Raw genomic sequence first — 13428 nt, 5'->3', positions numbered from 1 at the left:
TTAACCCTCATATTGCTGGTTTTACAGACTGGTTTTAACCCTCATATTACTGGTTTTACAGACTGGTTTTAACCCTCATATTCCTGGTTTTACAGACAGCGTGGAGGATGAGCTGGAGCTGTCCGCGGTCCGCCATCGCCCCGAGTGCCTGGAACAGCTGGAGTCCCAGACCCGGTTTACCCGCAAGGAGCTACAGATTCTGTACCGAGGCTTCAAGAACGTAAGTGACCCGACCCGACCCGGTGTGGAGCCGATCAGTACCCCTGGTTCACCTGCTTTACACATTCAATACACCATGCTCTCTGAGTTACAGACCCATAAGGGTCCATTTGGTTCCATTTGTACACTCTCAGAGTTACAGACCCATAAGGGTCCATTTGGTTCCGTTTGTACACACTCAGAGTTACAGACCCATAAGGGTCCATTTGGTTCCATTTGTACACTCTCAGAGTTACAGACCCATAAGGGTCCATTTAGTTCCATTTGTACGCTCTCTGAGTTACAGACCCATAAGGGTCCATTTAGTTCCATTTGTACACACTCAGAGTTACAGACCCATAAGGGTCCATTTGGTTCCATTTGTACACTCTCTGAGTTACAGACCCATAAGGGTCCATTTGGTTCCATTTGTACGCTCTCTGAGTTACAGACCCATAAGGGTCCATTTAGTTCCATTTGTACGCTCTCTGAGTTACAGACCCATAAGGGTCCATTTAGTTCCATTTGTACGCTCTCTGAGTTACAGACCCATAAGGGTCCATTTAGTTCCATTTGTACGCTCTCTGAGTTACAGACCCATAAGGGTCCATTTAGTTCCATTTGTACGCTCTCTGAGTTACAGACCCATAAGGGTCCATTTAGTTCCATTTGTACGCTCTCTGAGTTACAGACCCATAAGGGTCCATTTGGTTCCATTTGTACGCTCTCTGAGTTACAGACCCATAAGGGTCCATTTGGTTCCATTTGTACGCTCTCTGAGTTACAGACCCATAAGGGTCCATTTGGTTCCATTTGTACACTCTCAGAGTTACAGACCCATAAGGGTCCATTTGGTTCCGTTTGTACACTCTCTGAGTTACAGACCCATAAGGGTCCATTTGGTTCCTAACTATCATTTAACTCCCTCAGGTACCCTTGGGGGTCCCCGGACCCCACTTTGGGAACCACACTGCTCTACACAACATCAAAAACATTCCCCTTGGATTGAATAATTGTTTGATTTATTTATTGCTCTTCGATCCCTCCTTTTGTGTTGAATCCGACGGAGAAACTCCAGCCGTTTCTCTGCAGTTTTCTATAGCTCTTCTCACTCAAAAGTTTTGTTTTCAAGGTTTTCAATGAAAGGTGAAAACCGACCTCTTTTTCCTGTTCCTGATGGTGTAATCTAGCGTTCTCAATTTTAGTGGTATCAATTTGCTGAATCGCCTTCATATTGCGGTAAAACCCTCAGTCATCACTCATCATCAAACTTCACTATTCCTTAAGGAACATTGAAATTGTATCCATTCAGGCGCATTAGAATTTGCATAATTAGCTCATAGCTATAGCACATAGTGGAAGATTACTGACGATGACGAGCAATCCATGTCACGCACAGTTCCTGAGAGTGGCCCATATATGAACATGTCACACCCGTGTGAAGTAAGTGGTGCAACTCCGTGTGGGGTTACCGTGTGGGGGTCCCTCTACTGTACCCTACAAGCGAGCTTGTAGACCTACAAGCTCGTAGCTATGAGCTTGTAGATCTGCTATTTTCCAATAGCTAAAGTATAACAGAATGCTTAAAACGCCAAAAGGGGTTCCCGCCCAGAATGGCTTAATTTGTCTGCCTGGTCTTCACAAGTCCTTTCGTGTTATGCTATGGGTGGATTCTAATTGTTTGAGGTTGTACCACAAAGCCCCTGTTAGTCAAAATTACTTGTCACTTCTGTGCAATTATACTGTAGGCAGATAAGTCGGAGGGTGCATCCCTTTAAGGCAGCAGATTAACAGCATGGCACGACACTGAAAGTTACTCCTTTTATACTGTCTGTACCAAGCTACTAAAGGTCATCGTCTGTGTGTTGCTCATCTGTGTCTGTAACCCAGTGGCAGATTAAAGGCAGGGATTTAAGACCTGACAGACAAATATAGGCTGGCGCAGTCCAAATTACGAGCAGTTTGGCCCACTTGGACCTTGGTGTCTGGTTTGGAATAATAATAATCATAGTTCCTCCAGGTTATCAATTGCAGGCAGGTGGAGGAGGTCCTCTGTCTTTGCAATGGACTTTATGAGGCGTCCATTTATAACCGACAAGGGGTCAAGGTCAGGTCGAGGTCTATAGGTTCAGAATAAGCAGCAGGGGGTTAAGAATATGTCGACAAGTTGAGTCTACCACCGCAACAAATCTCTCCCTGCTATAGGTTCAAGTTCCGTTGATCACACCGCTTGTCGGTTATAGTGAGAAATCCAGGTATATGCTCTGATGCAGTCAGATCCTAGGCCCCTACCGCGGCTCGCCGATAGGGCCCAGGAAATGTACTGTTCAGTTGTTCTGAGAGGGCACAACCACGGCTCTCATATAGAGCGGAGCAGCCCCTCTTCACAGGAAAAACAGCAAGAGTTCCCAGCGACTCGCCTGAGGTGACTACTTGCTGCTAACTCCTAGGGCTGACCTCGATTAGTCGAATAGTCGACTAATCGATCGGAACGGGTCTCAGTCGATTGACCACCTCTTAGTCGATGTTAAAAAATAAATATTGTACATAAAAATACAATATTTACAAAAATATACAAAAATATTGTATTATTCCACTAGGTCTGTGGGGGACATAAACACATTTGAACATTCTGTGCCACTGCCTGTGACTTGAATCGCACAGTGCGCTGGCCTGATAGACTCCAGAATCCCAATCTCACCTGCTGTGCTCAATCTGGCTAATAACTTCTTCTTTTTTTTCTTTTTGGGTGCTCAGTCGACTGAGCTATTAGTCGACTAACAGCAAATTTATTCATCTATCAGTCGACTATACAAATCCTTAGACGGGGACAGCCCTAGTAACTCCCGGTGTAATTTTCTGATTCCCTGTCCACTGAGCATTTGCCCAGAATGTACCAGCCACAATATGACGACAGCAATAGGACATACAATGGGGCAGAGATTAAATCAGCCTGCATACAAACATACAAACATACAAATATTACTCACCAGCATAGATGGAACGGAAAGCAGAAGTTGACGTTAATCCAATATGCCTGCTCCATGAATTTGTTATTACAAACACTTCAAAAAATGTTAAACCCTCTCTCAAAATTATGACCCCTCCTATTCACCTCCCACCTTTCAACATGAGTCAGAAACCCTTAGTACACACATTTTAACGTACTCCTATCATACACTAACCTGACGCTGCCAGATACAAGAAGCTTGCTACACAAATTTGTTTCACAGCTTATTGGGATCTGGGATCTCGGAAGCAAATTCGATGACGGGGATGTTCTTTTTTTTCAAGATACTTGGTAGATGATTGGATGGGACCGTCTGTCTATCACCGTGTGGGCGTGCAAACACAACCAATCATATTGACGTGTCTATATAGCTTCACATCCGGTTTCGCACATATCCCGCCCTTAGCTCACGCTGATTGGTTAGACCACGGAGCGGTTCGGTGTTAGCTGAACTCCCTGAGAGATCCCAGATGGTTGCTGTGTTGGGGAACATGGTTACCCAATACCGCCCCCATCTGGCAAAGTCAGGTTAATCATACACATCTAGAAGCTTAAACCTACCAAAGGCCTAGACTATCTACTTTAAAACTACTCACTACTCTACCTTCTTTTTTTTTGGCAGGGAGGCGAAAAAATCTAACCCTTTTCTTTTGTAATCACACTTTTAAGCCATTAAAATACAAAACAAAATAATAATAATTATATCCCATCTAGAGAAAAACCATTACATGAGTAAAACTGTTAGTGTGTATGTTACGCTAAAAACTTTGTCCACCGGTACATCATATTACTACACCAATTAAACCGAACTACATCCTAATATGCGACACAATAAATGAAAATAAAAACACACACTCAACCATAATGCTCTCTGCTTTGAGAGGGGCTGACTGGTGCAACCCCTCCCTTAAACTTTTGACCATCAGGGAAAGGGGGCAGAGAGGGGGATAGTTAACACTAGGTCAGCCACACACACACAACCTGTTATCTTTCTATCTCTCCTTCTTCTCTCTAGACTCAAACACAGTAAAACAAATCAAAACAAAAACAAGGCATTTTTATACGCACATACAAGTAATCATGGTTCTATACCAAACAACATTTTAGTGAACTACAAAAATGATCTCATTTACTTCAACAGTTATTCATCACTAAAACCGTCCCTTTCTTAGTGGGCCTGTTTGTGGATTATCAAAAATCCGCAGTAAGGTCTCACACTGGATCCGCCCCGGCCTCTCACACGACCTGCCCCAAATATTGCTTCAGCTCTGTCACCTTCGACCCTTCTCCCCTGTTGCAGTACCGGACGTCTCTGGTCAGCTCTCAGATCTCTATCCCTCCCTCCGACTCCCGCACTGTAATCCTCCATAGATGGAGGAGCAGATTTACGGGCCCTGCCACCCTGGCCAGAACGTGCCTCCTGCCCAATGAAAGGTGGGAGATGACTGGCCAGCCCTGGTGTACACATTGTAAGCCCCGCGACCCCACTGTTGTTGTGTGTTTTTACCATTCTGGGGTCGCCTAGTATACAATCTGGGAAAACTCTCCTCATAACTGGAAGGCTGCGCCACTTGCTGGTGCGGTGACCCTTTCCTCAACTGTGAGTTGCCCTGAGAGCTCACCCGCCCCTGACCTGTGACCAGCGATTGCTTTTCGCGACTTCCTTCAACGCTGGCGTCTTGCCTTCCGCCCCTTTTGACCTGATCCCATGTAACTTCATTGAGGCCTATACTGCCGGCCTGTTGACAGAATAAGACCTTTGAACTTCAAGAACTGACCGCAGAATGTCACCTTCAAGTTAAAGGCATTAAAACAATTCCCATGACCCGATCCGAGAAGTTTTTGTGAATGTGTGACCAACAATGTGGTCACGTCCGAGGATGTCAAAGTCCACTGGGTTTTCACAGTTCATGCTGTGTATATATATATAGTCAACAGTGTTATTTTTGGCAGCAAATTTCTATTTTAGTTTTAGTCATAGTCTCTTGAATAGTTTTCACTTAGTTTTAGTCACATTTTAGTCACCTGGAATGTATTGGTGTTTAGTCTAGTTCTAGTCGACTAAATGCCATACGATGTTGGTTGACTAAAATCTACAGGTGATTTAGTCGACTAAAATGTGTTTTGGGGGGCCTTGATGCAGTCATAGCGGCTGATGTTATACATGCTGAAAATAGCAGATCTACACGCTCACAACGCGTCGCGCAACCAATTGTAAAGTGACTTGTCTTTTACGTATACTGGATCTCTTGTCCACTAGTCCCTTCCTAACATTTTAGTCTAGTTTTTTTATCTGACGAAATTGTCAACATATTTAGTCTTAGTCTTAGTCATCATACAGTAGAAAGGTAGCCGACGAACATTTTTGGTCTTGGTTTTAGTCGACGAAAACAACACAAGAATGTCAGACTCAGCCAGGAACATTACATTTTGTGATCAGAGGATGCCCCCCCCCCCCCCTGTGTGTGTAGACTGTCCCACAATAGATTAATTTTGTGATTAATTTTGCGATCATCGAATGAATGCAAATGCAGTTTTGTCACCTCTGACTCTTTCCAATAACCCATTTCTTGGGCGGGAATCCCTTTTGGTGTTAGCATTATGTTATGCTTTGGCTATTGAAAAATAGCAGATCTACAAGCTCATAGCGCGCCACTCGGTGGCGCGCTATGAGCTTGTAGGTCTGCTATTTTTGGAAAAATCGAAGAACGACTGACATAGAAACATAGCCTTTTCAGAAAACTGTCGGGATGTAGAAGACATTTTTTTAATCTGATCTCAGTCAGGCCATTTAGACGTCTATTAGGCTACAAAAATGCTCAGTGGGAGAGTTCCACAGTGAGGTGCTGGAAGTGAAAATCCCATTTATTTTCTGCATGGAGGATTGTATTATCTCCTATGATGTGTTGGTTAATAATACTTTACTTGTTACAAAGTTTGCCCTGAACTTAAAGTTGCCGTACTGGCTTTGGTATAAGCGAGCCTCAGCCTAGAGCTGTTAGGCTACTCGCAGATTTGTCATTTATATATAAAAATAAATATTTTGTTACTTGTTAGTTACAATTACTGTTTGCACAGAACTTAATGTTGCCTTACCTTTGGTATAAGTACCAAGCCTCAGGAAGTCAGGATAGTCGCAGATTTGTCATTTATATATAAATGTATGAAAGAAAAAAAGCACTTTGTTTGTTGACTTGAAATTGTTGAAAACTTGAGCTTGAATGAATATAGGCTACTTGCTTAACAGTTTGCATTATTGTACACTGACTAGACTTAAGTGTATACGTTTACAATGATTGTTAAAAGAACACAAATAGCCATAGGGTATTTTCTTTTCTTTGTAGCCTATTGTGGAATGTGTTGGGCTAAGCCCTAGCCTACTATACTTGCAAATGTTGCAATTTCTGTCACACTCGGTGTGAGTGCATCTTTGAGTGGTCAATAAAAATGCTATTGATTCTCCCTATAATGAATAATCTGTTCGTTTATTTGAACACATGTACAGACTAGTGACTGAAATGAAACTAATTGCAATGCTTTCATCTTAAACTTTAGCAATAGCAGTCTGTCTAAAATGGTAATTTCATCTAAATGGTTGGCTGGAAGTGGAAACTGGAAACGTAACGTTGCTTAACTTGCTTTGTTTAAGCGGTGGTATTAAATATAAATGATTATGTTTAGAGCGTGTATTGGCCTGGGGGAGGACTATGGAGCCAGCATCTAGTGGCGTTAAACTGTAATTGCAGTCTCTGGTTGCGGTTTAACAGCTGTGAGCTGTCATCTCAGTCTCAGACCGCATGATGCGGCAGCTGGCCCACGTTAAAAAAAAAATAACGGTAAAACCGAAAAACAGGGTATTTTGGGAATAGTAAACCGGGGTTTAATAAAATGTCCCAAACCGTCCAACCTTAGTTCCAATATAGTTAGTAGAGTAATTGTCCCGATTGGATCGGGTGATTGGAAATCGGGGCCGATCGTGTCATTTTCAAATGATTGGAATCGGATCGGGAGCCAAAAAACGTCATGATATTGTCTGTGATTTTGGATATTGTACTATTGTGATATGTCGGCATAAACGTGTTCTATACAATATAAATATCGGATCGGGAAAAATCGTTATCGGCAGCTGCTCAAAATCGTATCGGGAGAAAAAATGCGTGATCGGGACATCCCTAATAGTTAGTATAGTATGTTTAATGATTACATTAAAGTTGAAGACACTGAAAATATAATATAGTTTTTATTCCTGACAGACATTATTTCTGTACAGTGCATTAATGAACAATAGTGTTGAATTGAACTTAAATTTAAATGCCATGAAATGAAACATACAATCAAGAGTTATAAATGTAGACATTTCAACAATCTGTGTTTAAATACAATTTCCTGAATGGAGAACTATATTTACATATCATTACAGTCAGTAATGTAACATCAGTACTTTAGTCGAATTGTTTCAATGTAATCTATAATACATAGGGTGAATAAAATCACACTCTTGTGAAGTGAGGGGCGTATGAGGGCCCTCAAAAAAAATAAGAAAACAGTTAAATGACTTGACTTTAAGTTGTACAGTTGACTAAAACCAAACTTTTAATGAGACCATGTGTTGTCCTAAATGCACATTATACTTTTTTTCTGGTAAAGCTGAGGATTAGTCTAATCTGAATGATTGAGAGGAGAGATGATCAGAGGAGCAGAGTTATTACCACCATCATTAACCCATGGACTGAAGAATGGAAAGAGTTTCTCAGTGAAGGAGCAGCCAGTGAAAGAGTAGAGGTGAACTCTTTTCTCCACGTCATAAAAGGAGACCAGACCCTCCTCATAGTCCACAAACACTCCCACTTTCTGGAGCTCCTCTCTTACAGGGAGGAGGACAGGAAGGTCAGCATTAGCCCAGTACTCATTTACATTACTCAACCCTATAGACCAGTAACCATTGATGGGACTCAGTTTGATTGGTCCCTTCCTGTCGATGGACTCTTTGGCCACTCCTAAATCCCAGTCAGTCTTCCCTCCAACCTGAACCTCATAGTAGGACCTTCCTGAGGAGAAGCTGTGTTTCCCTAAGACAAAGACACATGGAGAGAATCTCTCTTTGTTGTCTGGGAGATTCTTCTTTACGTCTCCATGCCTCACTAGTTTTCCAATCTTAGACAGGATGAGGTTGGGTTGTGCTGTATCAGGGTCCAGAGTCACATCCACTGCATATCGCTGTTTCCTCCTCAGCTCAGCATTTAAGAAGGATGCCATTTCTGCACACTGAGAATAAAAGTGAAAACATGAAATGATTTTCAATTATACGGCTCTTCATTTATACAAAAATAACACAAAGTATATCATTTAGGGCAGCCATGTCAAACATACGGCCCGCAGGCCGGAACCGGCCCCCACGAGATGATTTAATCCGGCCCGCCACTTGTAGAGCATTAATGTATGAGTCTGTCAAAAAGTTAAAAAAAAAGTAAGTCTCAAGCACATTTCTGTCAAAAGTTATGATTTTTTTTAAGAAATATAAACCAAAATGCTCAATTCCAGTTCTGAGCTACCCCAATTAGTCTGATTGCTGTCAGCTGTGCTCCAATGAATGGACTCGACGTATGTCCCTGTCCCCGTCCCCCCCTCTCTCTGCTGCTGCGTGTCGAAGAGTACTATACTTCTCCAGTACAAGGGTCTATAACCGAGGGACCATTCAGTTCACAGCTGACAAAGAAATTATCATAATATTATATCTCACCACTGCAGATTATACATATTATTTAATGATGTTATGAAAATAACTTCTCAGAAACTGGTCCCTGATATTCAGGAAGCAGCAAGTGAAAACAAGACAGAGATGAAATGTCATGGTTTTCATTATTTCTTTCCCCCATTTGGCTATTTTTGAAAAATAAGTAATAACAATTAAGATTTTAAAAATAAATATTTTAAAAATTATTCACTCATATTTTATGAATGTTCCATTGTTCATCACTTCAATAAAAAAGCAAGCCTGCATAAAACCAAGGGTTGTGTAGCCATTTACAAATTTCTGCTGAGACAGTATTTGAAATTTACATATTCTATTTTCTTTTTTTTTTACTTAAATTTTTACCCCACGATTTTGTAACCCAGTTTTCTTTTCACCCAGTGCCAATTATCTAATGTAATCCTGGGCGCTACACTTCCTCTGCCAACCTGGGGGGGGGGGGGGGGGGGGGCAGCGGACTGACCTCATGCCTCCTTCTATGCATGAGGAGTCCAAGCTGCTTCTTTTCACCCGACAGGGGAGAGTTTCCCCGGCCGGACGTAGCGCGTGGAAGGGACACATTATTCCGACCAGTTCCTTTCCCCTCCATCAGACGCCCTGGCTGGCCAGGGCGAGGTAGTTTTAGAGACCAGGATTACTGCATGTTTTTGTGAGGGTATCTACCCTAGGGGACACGGGGAGAACATGCAAACTCCACACAGAAAGGCCCTTTCGCCAACCCCCGCCTCGGGTATGGGCACTGATGACGCGGAGGAGGGAACACGCCGCCAGTGCCCACAGCGTCCCGAGCGGGAATCGAACCCAGGACCTTCTAGCTGTGAGGCGACAGCACTACCGACTGTGCCACTGTGACCACATATTCTATTTTCAAATGTTTTATTGGGCGCTCCATAAACAATAACAATGAAAGTAAATTATGTAAGTAGCTATTATTATTTTAATGTGTGTGATGTAGTGTACAGTAGCTATAGCATGCACAACAGGAAGAAAAACAAAGCCAAGTGACAGCTGTGTACGTAAACGTGTGAGCATTAGGCATGCCACGGTATGAGATTTTATAGTACGGTACGGTGCCGGTATTGATAACCTATACCTCTGTATTCCACGGTATTTATATTTACCCATTCTGGGCGGGAACCCATTTTGGTGTTTTACCCACTCAGATCGGGAACCCATATTTGGGTTCTGTACAGTATTCAAAAATGTAAACATTTTGATTCTGCTATATAAATATTTGAAGTTTTTCAGAAACCTTAGGTCAGGATTTAGAGGCGTTTTTAGAATCGGCCTCAGGCTGAAATTGGGTAAACCGCGGCATGCCTAGTGAGCGTTCTTGCAGTCCACGACTGCATGGTTGCATCACTCTGGCCCTCATGAAGTCACATTCCGTCCAATGCGGCCCCCCGCCCCAAAATGAGTTTGACGTCCCTGAGTTAGGGTTATAGCAGTGGTGGCCATTTTTTTTCTGCTTCCATCGAGCCATACCCCATTAACAGTTAGTCTGTGATATATTGTGATATAATTCACGCCAGCATTTTTCCCTTATTTTGAAAAGCCACATTTCCAGACTTCCGGTGTTGATCTTATATATTAGGACGGTTTGACGATGCGTGGTCACGTCCTGTTTATCAAACGGAGCCAATCGAGTCTAATGGAAAGCAACACAGAGTCTGCTCTGGGCCGCGGAACAAACCTTGTTTTGACCAAAAATGCCATCTGGGACAAGGTTCAGGTTCAGGTTTATTTGTCATATGTATAGATACAGAGTATAAATACAATGAAAATTATTTTGCTCAGAGCACTCTCAGTCTTACATACACAGGACATAAACAACATCTATAGTGCAAGAAAAAGACAAAAAAAACAGGAAAAGAGAAGTGAAGTGACAAAACAGTGCAATACAGTTCAAGGTCAGCTGTTCAGCAGCCTGACTGCCTGGGGGTAGAAACTGTTACTGAGACGGGTGGTACGAGATTTGATGCTCTGGTAGCGTTTTTTGGAAGGGAGTAGTTTGAACAGGGTATTTGCGGGGTGGCTATACCCCACAAATAATATAAATAGGAATAGGAGATACAGGCGATTGTTGATGGAACTAGTGTTTTTTCATGTCAAGGACCCCCAGATTAATATGTGTTTGGCCACAGAACCTCATCTCAAAACATACAAGATGTTCTCCCCTTTAAAAAAAAAAAAAGGCACATCTACAAGCTCACAACGCATCACATTGTGGGCTGGTAGATCTGCTATTTTCAAATATCCGATGATTTAAAGTGGTAAAACGTAGTTGCTGCTTTTTGGCTTGTATTCATAGACCTGGCCTCTTTTTGTTTCTCTTGACTCTTGATTGACTGCTTAGACATGCTAGTGTTCAGTATTGGTCCTGGAACGTAAGTCAATTGATTGTTTTCCTTCATATTTCAATTTAATTAAATATTGGCCTTTCACGCTTTGTTTTCAGCACATTCGCCTGCACACAATCACACACACTTAGCATATACTGTAGGCCTCAATCCAGCAAAATCATTAAAATATCAACCACTGCATATTATGCACAAAAACAATTTATCTTGAGATACTTCATGTTATATTTCATAGCATTAAAACAAATATTACTAAATGCAATTAAAAACAATGTCAATGTTGACATTGTCAGTCAACTCACCAGGATAATCAATGAAAATCACTTTGAGAAAAAAAAAACACCAATGGCTCTGTCTCTCTCTCTATCTCTTTCTCTCTGTCTCTCTGTCTCTGTCTCTCTCTCTCTCTGTCTCTCTCTCTCTTTCTGGCAAAACTAGTTACAGAAGTTATTCACGGCGTGTTCCCTCCTCCGCGTCATCAGAGCCCATACCCGAAGGCGGGGTTGGCGAAAGGGCCTTTCTGTGTGGAGTTTGGATGTTCTCCCCGTGTCTGAATTTTTTTATTAGGAACAATCCCTTGAGATGAACTATCTCGTTTTCAAGGGGGTCCGCAATTCACAAAGTACACTGCATACATAAAGACACTTTTTTACAAACAATTCAACCAGACAAAACAATTACAATTCCTAGATAAACAAGAAACGAACAACAACAGCAAAACAAAAAACAAAACAAAAACTGCAACAAAACAACATTTCACATAACATGGACATAACCTGTGTCCCCTAGGGTAGGTACCCTCACAAAAAACATGCAGTAATCCTGGTCACTAAACTTTCTCCCCCTGGCCAGCCTGATGGAGGGGAAAGGAACTGGTTGGAATAGCGTGTTCCTTCCACGCGGTACGTCCAACCAGGGAAACACCCCCCTGTCAGGTGTAAAGGAGCAACTTGGACACTCAGGCATGAAGGAAGCATGAGTTCTAGTCCGTTGCTCTCCCCTTGTCCCCCATATATGGGGACTAGGTTGGTGGAGGGTGTGTAGAGCCCAGGATCACATTAGATGATTGACACAGGGGTGAAAAATGGGTTACAAAATCGTGGGATAAAAAATATATTAGAGAAGTTATTCACCTCACTCCTTTCAGTATCTAATAAATCTCACCTCACTCTGCTGTGTCATGTGAGCTTCTTGCTTCGGTGCAAAACCAAAAGTAAACTACCGGTACACAAGTCTCTCTTGTGCTCAGGGAGCGTCTACAAATGTATGCATTTGGGGAACGTAAATTAATTACAATGAATGGGTTGCACATGCATTGGAGGGCAGAGGGCCCCTCAGAAATAACATGACGATACATATCAACAAATACAACTATAATATGTATGGGATACAATGGAAAAAAGGAAAATGTCGGCAGTAAATGACACCTTTGTTATTATCATTAAAACTTTAGCGTTTTCACTGCTCTATAGTGACATAAGACTGTATTAATCTCATAAAACGTGTATTTAAAAAAACACCTATAGCAATATAGCAACAATGCAGTAGTGGATGTACAGTGTCAGTGACACACTGTGAGCTTGTAGATCTGCTATTTATGAGGGGCCCTCCTATGTCCAGCTTTTGGTGTATGTGCAATCCTACACAATCATTCAATTCCCTGACAATGGAGAATTCTACGTCATGATGATAATAGCGCCGCTCACTTCACACAGGTGTGATTTTTGAGGTTTGCTAGCCCCTCCTATAAACGGGTTTAATGTTTGTCTTTAGTTCAATGTTTGTTTTGTAAACGCCATTGACAATGGAGGGAAAATGTAAGTCATAATGTAACTCATTACGTCATTTTGTCTCTTTATTGTTAATGGCGTTTAATGTTTGAGTTTGCACCGTTACATCACCTAATCAACATGAGTTAGACTTTAATATATTAGCGCCCCTCACTTCACACAGGTGTGATGTTTGAATAAGAAACACATAGGGATACAGTGGTCAACATTATTAACTAGGGATGCACCGAAAGGAAATACTACCGAAACCGTATATCCGATATTAAAGCTACCTGATCTATGTCAAAAGAAATGGTTATGGCAAAACTTCACTTAAAT

The 13428-nt window shown here is 42.0% G+C and overlaps 1 protein-coding gene across 1 annotated transcript in view; it reads left to right on the top strand.

Moving 5' to 3' along the window:
* The window catches only part of kcnip4a (potassium voltage-gated channel interacting protein 4a), a 101442-nt gene that overhangs the window by 40679 nt on the left and 47335 nt on the right, over window positions 1-13428 (top strand). Inside the window, exon 2 of the mRNA XM_083789118.1 lies at window positions 96-220. Coding sequence (XP_083645244.1) covers window positions 96-220 — 125 coding nt within the window. The remainder of the gene's footprint in view (window positions 1-95; window positions 221-13428) is intronic.

Source organism: Protomyctophum parallelum, assembly GCF_964188405.1.
Source record: "Protomyctophum parallelum genome assembly, chromosome: 18".
NCBI lineage: Eukaryota > Metazoa > Chordata > Actinopteri > Myctophiformes > Myctophidae > Protomyctophum > Protomyctophum parallelum.
This window is presented reverse-complemented; position numbering and strand designations above follow the sequence as displayed.